Source organism: Nicotiana tomentosiformis, chromosome 5 (genome assembly GCF_000390325.3).
Source record: "Nicotiana tomentosiformis chromosome 5, ASM39032v3, whole genome shotgun sequence".
NCBI lineage: Eukaryota > Viridiplantae > Streptophyta > Magnoliopsida > Solanales > Solanaceae > Nicotiana > Nicotiana tomentosiformis.
This window is the reverse complement of record NC_090816.1, coordinates 110,256,956-110,275,541: the sequence shown is the minus strand read 5'-3', so window position 1 is coordinate 110,275,541 and position 18,586 is coordinate 110,256,956. Positions and strand designations below refer to the sequence as shown.

At 38.8% G+C, this 18,586-nt stretch overlaps 3 protein-coding genes across 3 annotated transcripts; 1 reads left to right on the top strand and 2 right to left on the bottom strand.

Annotated features, from left to right (window-relative positions):
• Window positions 1-1,686: 1,686 nt before the first annotated feature.
• Window positions 1,687-2,103, bottom strand: LOC138892990 (uncharacterized). Its single transcript, XM_070176752.1, has one exon. The coding sequence runs from the start codon at window positions 2,101-2,103 to the stop codon at window positions 1,687-1,689; it is 417 nt and encodes a 138-aa protein (XP_070032853.1).
• A 10,488-nt stretch (window positions 2,104-12,591) lies between these two features.
• LOC104105845 (monothiol glutaredoxin-S1-like) lies at window positions 12,592-13,211 on the top strand. Its single transcript, XM_009614249.4, has one exon. The coding sequence runs from the start codon at window positions 12,703-12,705 to the stop codon at window positions 13,012-13,014; it is 312 nt and encodes a 103-aa protein (XP_009612544.1). The 5' UTR covers window positions 12,592-12,702; the 3' UTR covers window positions 13,015-13,211.
• A 4,145-nt stretch (window positions 13,212-17,356) lies between these two features.
• LOC104105847 (uncharacterized) lies at window positions 17,357-18,239 on the bottom strand. The gene is made up of 2 exons (XM_009614251.1): window positions 17,899-18,239; window positions 17,357-17,708 (listed from the first exon to the last, which is right to left on the bottom strand). The coding sequence occupies exons 1-2, from the start codon at window positions 18,237-18,239 to the stop codon at window positions 17,357-17,359; spliced, it is 693 nt and encodes a 230-aa protein (XP_009612546.1).
• Between the last annotated feature and the right edge of the window lie 347 nt (window positions 18,240-18,586).

Below are 18,586 nucleotides of genomic sequence, written 5' to 3'. Positions count from 1 at the left end.
GATGCTGTCAATAAACACAATGATGAATGATTCAAGATAGGGCTGGAATACATTGTTCGTCAAATGCATGAATGCTTCTAGGGCATTGGTCAGACCAAATAACATCGCAAGGAACTCATAATGACCATACCGAGTCCTGAAGGCAGTCTTCAGGATATCTGGATCCCGAATCTTCAATTGATGATAGCCTGAATGCAAGTCAATCTTGGATAACACTCTAGCACCCTATAGCTGATCAAACAGGTCATCAATGCATGGCTATGGATATTTGTTCTTCATTGTAACCTTGTTCAACTTGCGATAATCAATACACATGCGCATAGAACCATCCTTCTTCTTAATAAACAAGACCGGAACACCCCAAGGTGATACACTGGGCCAAATGAAACCCTTATCAAGCAACTACTACAACTGCTCCTTTAACTCCTTCAACTCTGGTGGGACCATACGATATGATGGAATAGAAATGGGCTGAGTGCCCGGTAACAAATCAATACCAAAATTGATATCCCTGTCGGAAGGCATGCTCGGAAGATCCGCCGGAAATGCATCTGGATAATCTCTCGCTACCGGAACTGACTGAAAGGTAGGAATATCGACACTAACATCTCTCATATATGCTAGATACGCATCACATCCCTTTCCAACCATTCGCTATGCCTTAAGAAAAGACACCACCCTTCTAGGAACATAATCTAAACCTCTCCACTCTAACAGCGACAAACCTGGCATAGCCTATGTCACCGTCTTGGCATGACAATCAAGGATAACATGATAGGGCGACAACTAGTCCATGCCCAAAATAACATCAAAATCTACCATACTGAGCAACAATAGATCAGCACTAGTCTCAAAACCACCAAGAATAAGTAAACACGACTGATACACACTGTCAACAATAATGGAATCTCCCACAGGGGTGGACACATAGACAGGGGAACTCAAAGAATCATGGGATATACCCAAAAACGGGGCAAAATAAGATGATACATAGGAATAAGTGGAGCCTGGATCAAATAAGACTGATGCATCTCTATGACAAACCTGAACAATACCTATGATAACTGAGTTGGATGAAACCACCTCCGTCCTAGCAGGAAGAGCATAATATTTTGCCTGGCCTCCCCCTCTAGGGTGACCTCTACCTGCCTGACCTCCACCTCTGGCCAGCTGTGCAAGTGGAGTGGCAACTGGTGCGGTAACCACGGCCTGAGAAGCTTGAGGACCCGGTGGAATACACGGAGCTTGAGTAGTATATAGAGGTTTACCCCTCCTAAGTCTGGGGTAATCCCTCACCATATGACGAGTGTCACCATGCTCAAAACAAGCTCTCGGAGGACGTGGCTGCTGAGACTGACTCGGGCCTGGTCGGCTGGACTGACCGCTGAAAGCACCCCGTGCAGGAGGTGTATTAGATAATGGCAGTGCATAATGGGGAACCTGAGGACTGGGAGTGGCCGGAATACCGCTAGAAGCTGGAAGTGCTAAATGAACAATGCGACACACATAGCCCCTACAATGACAGGCTGCAACTGGGGCAAGGGAACCACTATATATGCTAGAATCTCGAGGCCTCTTGGCCTCCCTCTCCTCTCTCTCCCAGGCCCACATACCCTCCAATCTCAGAGCGATCTCCATTACCTGCTGGTATAGGATGTCCATCTCCAGCTCTCGAGCCATGCTGAATTAAATACCAGGGTTCAGTCCCTCAATAAATTGACGAACTCGCTCTCTGACAGTAGATACCAAGGCTGGTGCGTTCCTGGACAAATCACTGAACCGGACTGCATACTCCGATACGGTCAGAGCACCCTGGCGCAACTGCTCAAACTCTGCGCGCCATGCATCACTAAGACTATGGGGAACAAACTCCCTCATAAACATCTCTGAGAACTGATCCCAGATGAGTGCAGCTGCCTCGGTCGTACTACCCAACTCATACGCTCGCCACCACTGATAAGCCGCTCCCTTAAGCTGGAACATAGTGAAAACAACCCCACTCGACTCCACAATACCCATAGTACGGAGGATACGGTGGCACTCCTCACAAAAGCCCTTGGTATCCTCTAAAGACAAACCGGTGAAAGTAGGAGAGTGGTACATCTTGTACCTCTCGAGCCTGAGCTGCTACCCCTTAGAAGTTGTTGCCCTAACCTTGGGGTAAACTAGGACAACCGGCTGCACTGGTATGACCTATGGAACCTATTCAACCTAGACCCGCTGCTCTGGGGTGCGGGCGGCGAGAGTCTGTGCTCCTCCCCCGGCCTGAGATATGGCAGGAGCAAGTGGAATCAACCCCGCCTGAGCCAAAGTGCCGAACATGCTCAGAAATTTGACGAGAGTCTCCTGAAGTGAAGGGGTAGTAACAGGCATCTTAGGTGCCTGCTCTCCAACTGGAGATACTGGTGGCTCCTTTGTAGCAGCTCGGGCAGGTGCTCTGGCTGCACCACGTGCCCGTCATTGGCCTCTACCCCTGCCCCGACTTATCACGGCTCTAGGAGGGGGTGCAAGTGTCTCATCATTAGATCCAGATATGCGTGTCCACATCATCTGTGAGAGAATAGAAAGACAGTGATTTTGAATTTTGAAGTCAACAAATTCGCACGATAAGGAATCAAAGAAATGAAACTTTTCCTACCAGTTCCATATCCTATCGAAGATAAGTACAGACGTTTCTGTACCGATCTAAATTTCCCTCATAACACCTATAAACCTATGAACCTAGAGCTCTGATACCAACTTATCATGACCCAAATTTCCCTCAGTAGGATGTCGTGACGGCAACTAGTCTCTAAGACTAGGTAAGCCTAACAAACATGCAAAAATAACTAAAATAATAATTAAAGCCTCAAAACTCAATAAATAATATAAGGAAAGTCTCCACAACTAAGTATATATACAATAGTCCAAAACCCGGCGAAATACAAGTCACAAGCTCTATGAAGTGATACTAAATATCTTTATACAATAGTATCAAAATAAGGATAAGGAAATAAAATAATCCAGGTGGAGGGGGACTCTGAGGCCTGCAAATGCCGGCAGGTATACCTTGAAGTCTCTGAAAAACTCCCGCTAGTGCCTGGACTGGTAGGAAGTACATGGATCTGCACAAAATGATGTGCAGAAGCGTAGCATGAGTACACCACACCGGTACCCAGTAAGTGTCAAGCCTAACCTCGGTAGAGTAGTGACGAGGTCAGGTCAAGGCCCTACTGGAATAAATAAAAGACTGAACAAATGTAAGGTAGTGTAATAATGACAGTAATAAAATTGGAACAACTAATAGCATATCAAGTTAGCTATACGGAACAAAAGCAAATAGTGCAACACGGAGAAAGATAATTAATAATATGCTAAGGAAAAAACAACCAAAGACAAGTGCAAAAATGGAGGAATGTCAACAAGAGTCACTACCGAGGTACCGCCTCGTAGTCTCAAATCACAAGAATAAATCACAATCTTTACTTATATCACCGCGAGAGCCTTTACATTTAGTTTTGAAAATCATTTTCCCGAAATAGCATCCCGCGTTTTAGCCCACCTTATCACACCGCAGACTTTTAATAGTTTCCCTCCTATCCACGCGTATCAAGCTCAGCTTATCTCACCGCATACGTTTCAACCCCAAAACCTTATACCACCGCATGCATATCAATATCACAACGTATCACAAATCGTACCTCAAGGGCCAATATCACAACTTGCCAGAAAAACCAAACAATAACAGTATTTTCACAATAAAGAGCCCATGGCTTAACCACAATGTACACAAGAGTCTCAACAATAACAATCAGAATGAACAACTCAACAGAATGGTATTTCACAACTTAATACTTTGCCGCAATGTGAATCACAGACTTTATATCTCAATACCAATTTCAATAACAAGATGTTCTGCGATTTTACAACTTCAAGTAAAGAGTTCAACGATCAAACAATGAATATGGAAGAGAGGAAACAAGAAATTCAATTAAACATGTAGGGCAATTAGCATGTAAGAGAATAAGATAAGTAGACATGTGAAAATAGACTAGAAATGATGACTATAACACATTAAGGTAACTCAATTACGACATGAAAGGAATCTACATAGCTAAAATCGGAATTTCCATATTTAGTCCGTGTTCACACTCGTCATCTTGCGTACACGGCTTTCACATATCGCAATTATCACAACCAACACAAATCCTAAGGGGTAATTCCTCTACATAAGGTTAGGCAAGTCACTTACCTCGAAACACGCTAACTCAATCTACTAGAAGGCCTTTCCCTCGATTATCCAACTCCGAACGAACCGAATCTACCCAAAACAATTTTATACTATAAATATAAACTATAGAAAACTAATTCAGACAATGAAATTACGATCTTTGCAAAGAATTAAAAAGTCAACCCAAAAAGTCAACTCGGGACCGCATATCAGAACCTGACCAAAATTATAAATTCGAACACCCATTCGATAACAAGTCCAACCATATAAGAATTACTCAAATCCAACCTCATATCGCCTTTCAAATCCTCAGATTTTAGCCTAAGAAGTTTCACAAATGTTTTCCCAAATTTCCAACTCCAAAACACTAATTTAATGATGAAAACAACAATAACTTCATGTAATTTAACCAAAACTGAGTTAGGAATTCTTACCCCATTGATCTCTCCGAAAATCTCCCAAACATTTGCCTCACACCGAGCTCTCTAAGTCCAAAAATAGATTATAAATCAAACCCTCGAAATTTCACATTTTCTGCCCAGCGAATCCGCTTCTTCGAGCCTGGGGTCGCACCGGCGACGCCGCACCTGTGGAAAACCATCGCCGGTGCGGATTCCACTTAAATCCAGGAGTTCCCCTTCTGCGGACCATGGCTCGCACCTATGAGCCCGCTTCTGTGGAGAAGGAGACCACACCTGCGGTCCTGCACAAAGCCCCCTTCTCTAATTCCACTTATGCGGAAGAAATGGCCGCGCCTGTGGAGGCGCACCTGCGCCCAGGTGTCCACACTTGCGAGCCTAGCCCTGGGATCTCTCTTTCGCTTATGCGCCTCACCTTCCGCACCCGCGATTCGGCACTAGTGGTCAATGCCTCCGCAAGTGCGATGACACCAGCAGGCCTGGGTCTACAACAATGAAGCTAAGTCTAAAATTGGTCCGAACTCAATCCGAACCACACACGGGGCCCCCGGGACCCCGTCCGAATATACCAACAAGTCCCAAAATACATAACGGACCTACTCGAGGCCAAATATCACATAAAACAATATTGATTCTATGAATCGCAACCCAAATTCAAACCTATGCAACTATCGACTTTCGAATTTCGAAATCAATGCCGATTCATACCAAAACAGCTCTGATTGACTTCAAATTTTGCACATAAGTCATAAATGGAATTACGGACCTATTTCAACTTCCAAAATTGGATCTGACCCCGATATCAATAAAGTCAAACTCCCAGTCAAACTTTCCAACCTTCCAAACCTTCAACTTTCCAACTTCCACCAATTCACGTCGAAACGACTTGCGGACCTCCAAATCAATACCCAGACATGCTCCTAAGTCCGAAATCACCATACGGAGCTTTTGGTACCGTCAAAACTCTATTCTAGAGTCGTCTTCATAAAAATAAAACTACAGTCAACTCTAACAACTTAGGACTCCAACTTTGGGTCTATGTGTCCCATTTTCCTCCGAAACTCACCCGAAACCGAAACCAAACACTTCAGAAAGTTACAAAACCACAATATAATATAGAGGAGGCAATAAATAGGGGATTAGGACTAAAACACTCAAAACGACCAACCAGGTCGTTACATCAGGACTGTGTACAAATGCCAGCAAGTCTAACATCATCAGTGTAAATATGTCAATCCAAAGCCTGAATGACCTTATATAGATGACAGGATATCAAAAAGGGAGCCTACCAATTAGGTATCTAGGAGTGCCCATCTTAGCCAAGAGAATATCTCAAATGGATTGTAAGGTACTCATGGACAAGATAGCAGTTAGAATCAAAAGTTGGGGTACAAGACACCTCTCCTATGCTGGGAGAGTGCAACTAGTCAACTTAGTACTTCTCCATATCCATAACTACTGGTCAACCATCTTTATATTGCCAAAGCAAGTGCTCAAGGGAATCACAGCCATGTGTAAAAACTTCCTTTGGGATGGGAAAACAGCCACACACAAGCCTCTATTAGTGGAATGGGACTTAATGTGCAGGGCTAAACAGGAAAAAGGTCTGGGAATCACAGATATTATAAAGTGGAATGAAGCTGTAATTGCTAAATATGTCTGGAATATTGCACAAAAAGCTGATAACCTATGGGTGAAATGGAAAAGCACTGTTTACTTAAAAAACAAAGATTGGTGGCAGTACACATGCCCCACTGATTCTTGCTGGTACTGGAAAAAAGTTTGCATGATCAGGGAGATATTTTCTCCTGGCTTTACTTAGAATGGTTGGCAGAATGCCAATTAACAGTACACTATCAAGGATGGTTACTTATGGAGAGAGGGAGATAAGGGAGCCTGGCCATGGGCAAGATGGGTGTGGAATAGGATGAACTTGCCCAATCATTGCTTTATCTGCTGGCTCACCATGCATCAAAGATTGCAGACAAAAGCTAGACTATGCAATCTTGGCATAAGATAAGATGATAGATGCCCTATTTGTGGGACGCAAGTGGAGACTATACAACATATATTCTTTGAGTGCTTATTCTCCAAGAAATGCTTACAGGGAGTGCTTTCTTGGATAGGCATATGATTGCAGCTGACTGATGTAGCAGGGATATGGAAGAGAATGTCGAGATGCAGGGAGGTTGCCATTGCCATACTTGCTGCCTTGATATACTGGATATGGAAAGCCAGGAATAGTGATGTATGGGACCTCAAAATCCCAACTACTATGCATATGCAGCTCCAGATCAAGCAAGAATGCAGAATGAGGAAGACTACATAACTGAATAGAAAGTTGAGTGATAAAGAAAAAGACTGGCTTAAAATATTGCTTGCCTAGATAGAATACTGGATAGTTAGAGGTTATTGATGTAATAATGGAGAGATTGTATAGATAGAATACATGTAAAGGAATAAATAGATAGAGGAACTAAAAATGAAAGCATGTAGTTGTTCTGTGGTGATGAATCAATAAAAAAATTTCTTCACCAAAAAATAGTAGTGACGAGGCCAGGTCAAGACGCCTATTAGGATATAAATAAACAATATGAAAACGTAATAAGGGTAACAAAGAAAAAACAGAGAAATAACTGATACAAACCAAGATAATAACATGAACTAATACCGGAAATTAAACATGTAAATAGCATAAAAGAAACAACTAAAGAGAACTACAATAATCATACACTGGCAACAACTGGTAGAACAATAAAGAATGAAACAATAAGAAATGTTCCCACCAAAACCTTTTGCAACATGAAATAAACAGCAAGAATCACAACGAGGTACCGCCTCGTGTATAATGAAATCACAACCGAGGTACCACCTTGTGTAATCAAGAATCACAACTGAGGTATTGCCTCGTATTCACATTTCCCAATTTCAATCACAATCTTTCCTTATACCACCGCGTGAGCCTTACATTTGAAATAGGTTTTCAAAACTGTTTTTCCGAAATAGATACATGCACTTTAGCCCACCTTATGATGTCGTGTGGCTTCATGTAGTTCCCCTAAAAGTAACACGCACATAAGTCCCACCTTATACCGCCGCACGCACATTAACCACAAGATTTATACCACCGCACGCGCGTCAATATCACATCACAATAACAACTCGCACCATAATTTTCCATATATCACAACTTGCTAATAATCAACAATATCAATGTTTTCACAACAATATCCAACGGCTCCACCACAACATGTACAAGACTAGCAACAACAAAAATGAATGTAAAATGTTCAACAAGAAGATGTTTCAACAATAACAATTCCGTCTCAACATGATACTAGCTTCAAAAATTCAACACCAATAACTCAATAATGAGAAACAAATATAACCACGACGTTAAATAAGAATAACTCACAATGAAATAGATAACGCATAACAATGACTTCAAATAATAGAAATCAACAAGGGAAATGATGCTGTGAACAATAACTCCAAATTATGAAAATCAACAGTGAGAGAGACAACATAAACAATAAATTCAAATAACGATAATCAACAATGAAAGAGATAACATGAACAATAACTTCAAGTAATGATAATCAAGAATGAAAGGGATAACACGAACCATAACTTCAAATAATGATAATTAACAATGAAAAGATAGCATGTAACAATAAAAGAGGCATCAAGTTCAACTAAGGCTTGAGAGCAATTTATCAAGTAGGATGTAGAACAAGTTTTAAACAAATCAATTAAGGTATGTACGGATAGACTAACACAAACAAGAATAGATTAACTAAGAGAATTTAGAACATGTTATGAAATTTCATCTAAAGCATGTAAAATAGTCTAAGTAGCCTAAACTGGTCAAACATACTACCCGTGTACCCATTCGTCACCTTGCGTATACAGCTTTCACATAGCGCAGATGAATCAATCAATATCAATCCAAAGGGGTAGTTCTCCCACACAAGATGAGGCAAGACACTTACCTCAAATAGGCTAATTCAACACTCGAAAATAGCTTTTTCCTCAAAATTCGCCTCCACACAGCTCAAGTCTAACCAAAATCGACTTAATATCATCAAACAATGCTAGGGAAATCAATTGCAATAGATAAAGCTAAGATCTTTATACTTTCCCTAAACAGTCAGCAAATGTCAATCCGGGGCCCGCCCGGTTAAAACCCAGGTCCAATGATAGATTTCGTCTACCCATGACCCCAAGAGTTGCGAGGCTGGTGCTTGCAATTGCGATAACAGAGCACCAGCACACTAGCAGTCCAATTTTAGTTCAAAATCATTCCGATACATGTCCGGAACTCAGCCGAGCCCTCGGGGCTCCAAACCAAACATCCACGCAAGTCTAAAAAAATCATACGAACTCGCTCGCGATCAAAACACGAAACTAGCATCTAAAACTATGAGTCGAACTCTAAGACACGTCAATTTCAAAGTAAAGTTCAAAGTTTCTAGAATTGTAACTAAACGTCCGAATCTTATCAAATCAACTCTAAATGACACCAAATTTTGCAGAAAAGTTCTAAATACCATAGCGGACCTATTCCAAGTCCCAAAATCAAATCCCGAGCTCGATAGCTAAAATTCAACCTACGATCAAATCTTGCAACTTCAAATTAACAAATTTCGGTAAATCAACACAAATCAACCTACAGACTTCCAAAAATAATTTCGGGAATACACCCAAATCCGAAATCACGATACGAAGCTATCAGAGCAATAAAAATATAGTTCCAGGGTTGTTTTCACAAAAGTCAAAGTTTGGTCTATATTTTTTAATTTAAACTTCTAAATCAAGAATTAAGAGTTCAAATCAACCCGAAAGCTTCCCGGAACGAAACTAATCAACCCCGCAAGTCATAAAATCATAAACACAGATGTGTGAAACATATAACGACTGATCGGATCATTACACCCGTCCGGTCAAAACTCGGGTTCGAGAGTAGATTCTGACTACCCATAACCGCACGGGTGTGTATATATATATATATATATATATATATATATATATATATATATATATATATATATATATATATATATATTCAAATTCCAGTCCAATTCGACTCTCAAATCTCAATTTTTTATTTTTTTTAACATAGAAAAAAATTCCCAAAATTTCTCTTAGATTCTTATGAATTTGATGTTAAATCTTATATATAATCATGTAATATAATTGAAAATTGATCAAAATCAGTTACCCAATAGTTTGGTATGAACATCTCTCCACAAAGTGGCCTCCTACCGAGTCTAGAATTCAAAATATGATAAAATAAAGCTAAGTCCTGAAATACTCGGTTATAAACAAGTTGCAAATATCGCATTTGCAACTTGGGGTTCGTAAATGCGATCCTCGCAATTGCGAAAAAAGGATTGCAAAAGCAACCCCAGCTAGACCTGCTAATATCGCATTTATGACAACAAACTTCGCAAATGCGAAGTTGTTCCCCCAAATTGCTCGTCGCAAAAGCGACTCTAATCTCGCAAAAGCGAACCTCTAATATTCGCAAATACGAAACAATCCTTGCAAATGCAAGATCCCTTCCCTAGCAGCTCAGATTTTGCAAAAGCGAGAATGATCTCACAAATGCGGTGGTCACATTTGAGACCTACACATCGCAAATGCGATGGAACCAATATCAGCTCTAAACAATTTAGCAATAACAATCTGAAACCAATCTGAAACTCACCCGAGCCCTCGGGGCTCCAAACCAAACATCCACACAAGTCTAAAAATATCAAACAAACTCGTTCGCGTGATCAAAACACCAAAATAATATTGAGAAACACAAATCGACCATCAAAACACATGAATTTCAAAAGAAAATTCAAGTACCTCTAGAATTGCAACCAAGCGTCCGAATTCTATCAAACTAACTCTGAATAATACCAAATTTTGTAGACAAGTCACAAATGACAAAACGAACCTATTTCAAGTCCCGAAACTAAAATCTGAACCTGAATGCCATAAAGCCAAACCATGGTCAATCTTAGGAAGATTCTAAACCTTCAAATTTTCAACTTTCGCCAAATTATGGCCAAAACCTTCTAGAAACTTCCAAATGCAAGTCCGAGCACATGCCCAAAACACCATCCGGACCTAATGAAACCGTCGAAACTCCGATCCAAGATCAAATACACAAAAGTCAACCTTGATCAACTCTTCCAAGTTAAAACTTCTAAAATGAGAATCATTCTTCCAAATAAGCCTCGAATCACTCGAATACTAAATCCAACAATACACGCAAGTCGTAATATACCATATGAAGCTACTCGAGACCTTAAACTACCAAATTGCATTCAAATGCTCAAAACGACCGGTCGGGTCATTACATCCATATATATAATAGTTTTTCAATATTTTATGCAATGTTAGTGCATGGAACTAAATTCTTTCATGAGACAAGATTTTATTTTTTATGTTGTGCTTTACGTGTATATACAGTGTCAACCTATTGCCACAACGCGGCTTTTATGGGAGTTTATGTCTGACCTGCAGGCTGTGAGTGTTCTAAAACTTCATATCCAAAACGTTTGCATTATTTTCAAAGAATGCCGACTTATTATAATTTCTTTAAAAAAAAACATTTTTACATATATTAAGCAGTGAATATTTCGATGATGCGGTGTCGAATTTTTGCACAAACTCAAACAAACGTCTTAGACCTATGACTGTCATTTTTTGGCCACCCTAATTATGTTGTGACTCTTTTTATTGGCCACCATGCATGTAAACCATAATTCCCAACGATGGTTACATAGAGGTAGAGTTAAGATTTTAACTTTATTGCTTTATAACCATGACTTCAAATGCTTTTACATATATATTTAGTAAATTACTTAATATAAACACACTATTTGAGCAAAAACTAATGAGTTCGGCTGAACTCGTATATATCTAGGCTTCTAGCTTTGCCCTAGTTAAACACATTGGACGTATGATATATAAGTGGCCTTTCGAGATACTAACGACCCTTTTCTCTCCCTTGAGCCATTTTTTCTCAGTGACAAGAATCAGTTGATGATAAGTATAAAAAGCTGTACCCCTTTCTCCTGATCATAGCTGTTTGGAATATCTAAAAGGAATTTGATTTTGAGTTAGTCGAATAGGAGAATCTGCAAATTCCTTCCTTTTTCTCTTATTCTTCCTTTATTATCTTCCTCTGCACCGTACTGATAGTAATGTGGACATCATTTGAACAGCATGTTCATAACATATCTTGAGGTTTTCATTTTTCCACATCAAGAAGATGGATGCGAATATCTTTTACTTAGCTGGATTCACTGCTTTTTCTTTATTGGCATATTGTTACTACAAAGATCTATTTTGCAAAGGGAAAATATTGGGATTGGCTAAAGTAGGTTTTTGTTAATTTTTTTTTTATAACTATTAAAGTTTTATTGAGAGACTCGTTTAACGTTGTGATGTTGACGCATTTCTGGTAATGTAGATAATGTTTAGAATTTAAGTCTTGTAACTATTAAAGTTTTTATATATTTATTTATTTATAATATGAAATATTAACTACCTTAGTTTTGTTCTTTCTAAAATTTTACATTTTACTTTTTGACCATTGTCTCCTACCCACAGAAATACGCCATATTATTTATTAATTATTTAAATATGTTTGGAATACTATTCTATAAGTACTTCACTAAAAATAATGAAATCCAATTTGTCAATAACAAATAATTAATGGGGAATAACTTTTCCGACTTCCTTTTTCTGCTTGAGCTCCATGTTACGTTGTGTAGGTTGTGTTGCTTGAGATTCCAGGTAGATAAGCCAAATCCTGCCTTTATGGTCTCATGATCCAAAATGTCTTTGGATATTTACCAACTTGTCTTTTGATATACAAAAGAATATTGTCACTACCCACCTTTAGCCCCTTATATATATAGCTTCATTCATATTCAGATTTCTCACAACAATCTCCTTTTTACAAGATCCATAGTTACATTTCGAGATACAGAAGAAAACAAATCTTTCTTTCACTCCAAATCATCAAGAAAACACTAGCAAACCATTAAGTCATCTTTTTGAACTTTGAATATGGAAAGAGTGATGAAGTTGGGAGCAGAAAGTCCAGTGGTGATTTTCAGCAAGAGTAGTTGTTGCATCTCACACAGCATCGAAACCCTAATTCGTAGTTTTGGTGCAAACCCTGCAGTTTATGAGCTTGACGAACTTCCGAATGGGAGGGAAATGGAGAAAGCATTGGTTGAATTAGGGTGTAAGCCTAGTGTGCCAGCAGTGTTCATTGGGAAAGAATTGGTTGGTGGTTCTAATGAGATTATGAGCCTTAATTTGAGGGGCAATAAGCTCAAGCAATTGCTCATAAGGGCTAATGCCATTTGGGTATGAAAAGTACTATAGTTTCTACATGTGAGTTTAGAAAAATAGATATATAGCTAGCCAGTTATTGGGTATTTAATCAACTGGTAGTTGTTGTTCTTCGCTTCTCTCCCATCCATTGATTTATACTGTATGTATTTGTACACTGATCTTGAGTAATAATATAAGCACCTTTACGTACACTTGCTACATTTTGTGCTTAATTTCATCTTGTCTACTGAGATCAAACTTATTAAAAATTACATGCAAGTAACGAATCCATTACTAGTTTACTACGTCGTAGTTACCACAGTCAATATTGCTTAGACATAGACTTGTCTCATTTCTTCATAAGACCACCCCTGATGTTCATAGAATATATATTATATGCAAAATTTCGGATAAACATGTATTCATGGGTTCTATTTAATTCTTCATGTAACTATATATTATGCTCCATATATAAACACACGTGAATTGCCTACAATTTAGTAGGAAAATAGACCTTTGGTTTAACTAAACTCAAAAGCTAGCTCAAGAGGTGAGGATTGCGCAAGACCATATAAAGAGACCAATTCTCCTCATCCCTACCGATATGGACTCAGTACAAACAAGGTAACAACAAAACTACGATTTTATGCCTCCATTAGCTAGCCAGATGAGATATTCTAGCCTTACAAGATATCAATCGATCTTTAATTTTTCTTCATTGAGCCAATTCATGCTAAGTGATGCATAAACTCAAAATATTTGATTGAATATTGAAAAAGTTTCCCCAGAAGACTAAAGATTGGCCGCAATATTCTTTTCTCCCAACAAACAACTTAACTTGTTTCAAGCAACAGAGACCACGTGCCATATTGTGGATATTCTATCTGCTAAAGATTGAGAAATATACGAATATTTACATATCCATATTGTTGGACCAAACATACATGCAAGTATACGTGGTCGTCAAGTAATAAAGTGACTCGAAAATTGAATGTCGAACCCACAGAGACTTAGATTGATCGTTAACTAAGCAAACTAAAATCAATTAATTGTCCAAGATATTTAAGAGTGATATTTTTCTATTAATCTACTATTGCGGAAATTAAACAAATAACAACTAAATTATCAAGAATGCGATTTTGTATGACGAGATTTTACTTTAGAGGAGATGGAAATTCCAGGGTTGTGGTTGGCTTATCAATCCTATTAAGTTCAATAATCATACTCGTTAATCCAGATTATTTATGGTTGCTAATTAACCGGATCGTTTATATGAATTGCATGTTCCCACAATACTACTCGCCTGCCCACAATATATCAACTGTATATTCCTATGGTATTGAGTCTATCATGAACGAATATAATACGGTATTTAATTAAGTAAGACTGTTAGGTATATTCCTATCCTAACCGCGAAATCTTTCCCTGAGCCACGGGTTGAGAAAGAATCTCTCTCTAATTCCACTCTAATCTAAATACAGCCTTTTCAAGCATAGCATAGATAGTAGGATGAATTGGTAGCTACAACAATTCACAAATTAAAACTAGAAATAAAGAAACAACAACAACATGATAATCCGAATTAACGAAGATGTAATTAATAAACGTTAATAATCATGTCAATCACAACCATAGAAACTAGAGTGCTTAGCCACTCATGTTCATAGTAACAATTTTCCATGTATTTTGCAGAAAGAAATTACAAAGAAAAGATAAAGGGATAAAGAACTCTATGCTTTTCTCCTCCAAAAGTTGTCCACATGATGTTCTTGCCTCCGGTCGCAAAAAAACCTCAAAGTGGCATTTTTAGGTCTATTTATATGTGTAGGAAAAGACCTAAACGTGTTGGTCAAGTCCCAGTCAAACCAGGAGACGAAATAAATCTTCAAAACTCGGACTGGACCTCGCCCTAGGCTTGGCGTCGCCAGGCTAATGCCTGGTTAAGCTAGCCTTTGCCTTGCAGCGCCAGCCTAACGCCCGGTTAAGCTGGCCTTGCCAGGTCTAACGCCTGCATACAAGCCTGGCGTCTTCAGCTTTCTCCTTTTCACTGTTCTCGAGCACACTTTCAACGTTTAAGTATCCTTTTTACTCTACTTTCATCTCCAATTTACCTACACATAAAATAGACTCCATTACGCGCAAATAAAGTGTAATATATCATTAAAGCATGTAAAATGCAAGGCAATTAATGTATGAAACTATGGAATTATAGCCATACATCAATACCCCATACTTAAACATTGCTCGTCCTCGAGCAATCAAACTACACTTATAGACACATCCTATTAAGCAATTCCCTTAATTCATTATACCAAGAATCTTTAAAATAGACTAAGCACAAGGGTGTAACATCTTCACTTCAAGATTTGGCTCACAAGTACCATGCATTATTTCACAACTCACTCACTTACTCTAACATAGAGGTCAATGACATTACCTTTCCTTCATGAATCAAGTATCCTTACACAACAAAAGAGAGTAGTTCCACACACAATAAAATTTTAAGAACAATTAGCAACTCAAGTTAGAAAGAATTCACTCACTCTCAGAAATAACATTCATATGCTACAAAAGATGCACCATAGGCTTGCCCGTAGTGTAATACTCGACTAATCGAGCTCATTCAGTCTAAGATCAAGTAGGACTTTCATTGGTTATACTGTAGGCTGCGGGTCGGGTAGGATACATTTGGATATGAGTGACTACACCTCCCTAAGCACTTTAATACATATACTTTAACATTTAAACCCATACTTATGTCAAACCATAACCACACCTTCACATCAATGTATATTAACTCCATACTTCTTTAAGCACAGTGGCATCAAGAGTCACCACTATCAAGAAATATTTTAACAGCAATACAACTATATATTTTTTTTCTTTTTTAATTCAAGGGGCTCTTGCTTTTTTTTTTTTTTTCAAAACAGTGCACCTTTCTCCTTATTTTATTAGTTCCACTTAAAAGCCAAACCAACCACCCCACACTTTAACTTTTGCAAAGTTCATAACAATTCAAGTGCTCATGAGAGGTAAAAAGGTTCAAATAGATGATTAATTCAAACAAATGGGTAAGGCTTTTAATGTGGTTGCCAAAGAAATAGGATTACAGGCTCAACGGGGTTAACTGTGATACATAACAATTAGGCGGGTAAAATATATATATATTTGGCGCAACAAAGAAACACCTATATCACTTCTAAGACTGAAGAAAACTACTATTTCGCTTTGAAAACACACGTGGCAAGTTCTAGACATCAAATGCAATGCACAGATTAACATACAAACCTCACATGCACATGGCACATAACTCACTCAGGATTGGACTCATCAAGACTCTAGTCAAAGAAGTTAAGCATATTTAAGATTATACAATTTAAGGTACTTATACAAGAGTAAAGAAATTGAGTCTAAGCGTCACAACCAAAGTACTCACTATTCTCAAGGCATAAAAAAGTCAAGAGATATTGCTTCAATTCAATTCACATCACCATGGCTCCTCTCCTAAAAAAATAAAACTACCTACACCCGGTTCAAACAAAACCCTTGAAAAAGAACCGCGGCACAAAGAAAAACCAAGGAGGAATTACTACACTACCTACAAAGAAAATCTTTTTGTCCTTTTTCTTTAGACTTAAATCCCTCAAAACAACTGTCTAGGAGATCCATCATCGGCAAAAGTCCAATTTTCTTTTTTTCACCTTTTTTCGATTTTTTTCATAACTACTTCGATACTACACAACTACGAAATCACAAATACGAAGTTAATATTTTTCTACATCTTACTACTAATCATCTAGATAATTCTCCCACCATACACTTACAAGAGTGCAGTGTCCCCAATGCACAAATAAAGCAAAACACTAACGAGGGTGGACAAAAAACTCCCTGAAAGGCCAAAGGCCGAAGTAATACTGACTCACGAGTACTCAGACATCCCCTAGGCATAGTCTTTTGTGTGGCACCCCACACTTATTTCTCACCATCTAACTCGCTTTTGCACTCTTCCAATGGCTCTGCCTCCTATGTTTATAATCCTACAAAACAAAAAATAAATACTACAACAATAATAAGAAAAAAAATAAAAATAAAAGAAAATAGTAAAGATGGGTTGCCTCCCAACAAGCGCCTGATTTAACGTTACGGCACGACACTGCTACTCTGCTCAGGCTGGGCGCTTTCTCTTCTTCTTTTTCCCATTAAGCCTAGCCTTTTTACACGCTCTCAGAAGATCTCATCTTTCATCTCTGGCTCTTTTCTCAATCAACCTTACATACGCAGCTTGCAACACCACCTACTCCAACTCAGTTGTCCCATCCGAATAACTATAATTCACATCAGGACTCTGCTTTATCCCCTTCAGTTCTACCGCAGTAATCATTCACAAGTCCTCATAATGCTTAGGGAGCTTAAGTGCCTTGTACACATTAAAATTAATTTCCTCATTGCCAACTCTCATCTTCAACTTTCCTTCCCTAACATCAATAAGCGATCCACCAGTAGCTAAGAATGATCGCCCCAAAATAATGGGTACTTTCTCATCTGCCTCATAATCAAGAACAATAAAATCAGCAGGAAGAATAAACTTTCCCATTCGAACTAACACATCCTCAATAATTCCTTCTGGCATAACTAGTGACCTATCTGCCAACTGTAAAGTGATTGTAGTAGGTCTAAGCACCCCAATCCGAGTTGCTTGAACAAAGAGGATGGCATCAAATTTATACTGGCCCCTAAATCACACAGGGCTCTACCAACTTCTTGTTTTTCAAGAGACAGAGGAATTGTGAAACACCCAGGATCCTTCAACTTAGGAGGGAGTTTACTCTTAACTCTAGCACTACACTCTTTAGTAAGTGCAACTGTTTCAAACTCCGTATATCTTCGATTGTTTTCCACAATATCTCTAAGATACTTGCATACTTTGGCACTTCCTGCAAATTTTTCACCAAAGGCAAATTCACATGAACTTGGCTCAAAATATCTAAGAATATTTTGTACATAGCATCATCTTTTTGCTTTTGCAGTCTTTGTGAAAACGGAGGTGGAGGCCTTGTCACAATTTCTGGCTTTTCTTTCTTATTCTCCTCAACGGGCTTAAGAACTAATTCTCCTTCAGGGCTAGTTGTATAATTCCTTTTCTCTGGAACTTCTTCTAATTCTCTCCCATTTCTCAAGGTAACCGCATTGACTTGAGCCTTAGGATTAGGTTCAGTATCACTCGGGAGAGCTCCAGCAGGTCTAGTATTCTGATTGTTATCCATTTGCCCAAACTGCCTCTCTAGATTTTTGAATTATGTGCGCAATTGCTGATTGTCTATCAAGATCTTTTTCATCATGTTAGTCAAACTCTCCTCTGTTTGTTGTAGGGGTTGAGGTGGACGATTGTAATTCGCCTGAGGCCTGATATTCTGATTTCCACCCCAAGAGAAGTTATGATGATTCCTCCAGTTCGGATTGTATGTGTTACCATATTGAGCATTTTGATTCATCGGCCCTCTAGCTTATTGATCCACATAGTAGATGGATTCAGGATTCATGGGACATATGTCACTTGTGTGACCATCACCAAATAACGCGCAGCAAGTAGACATATGTTGCATATGTTGTA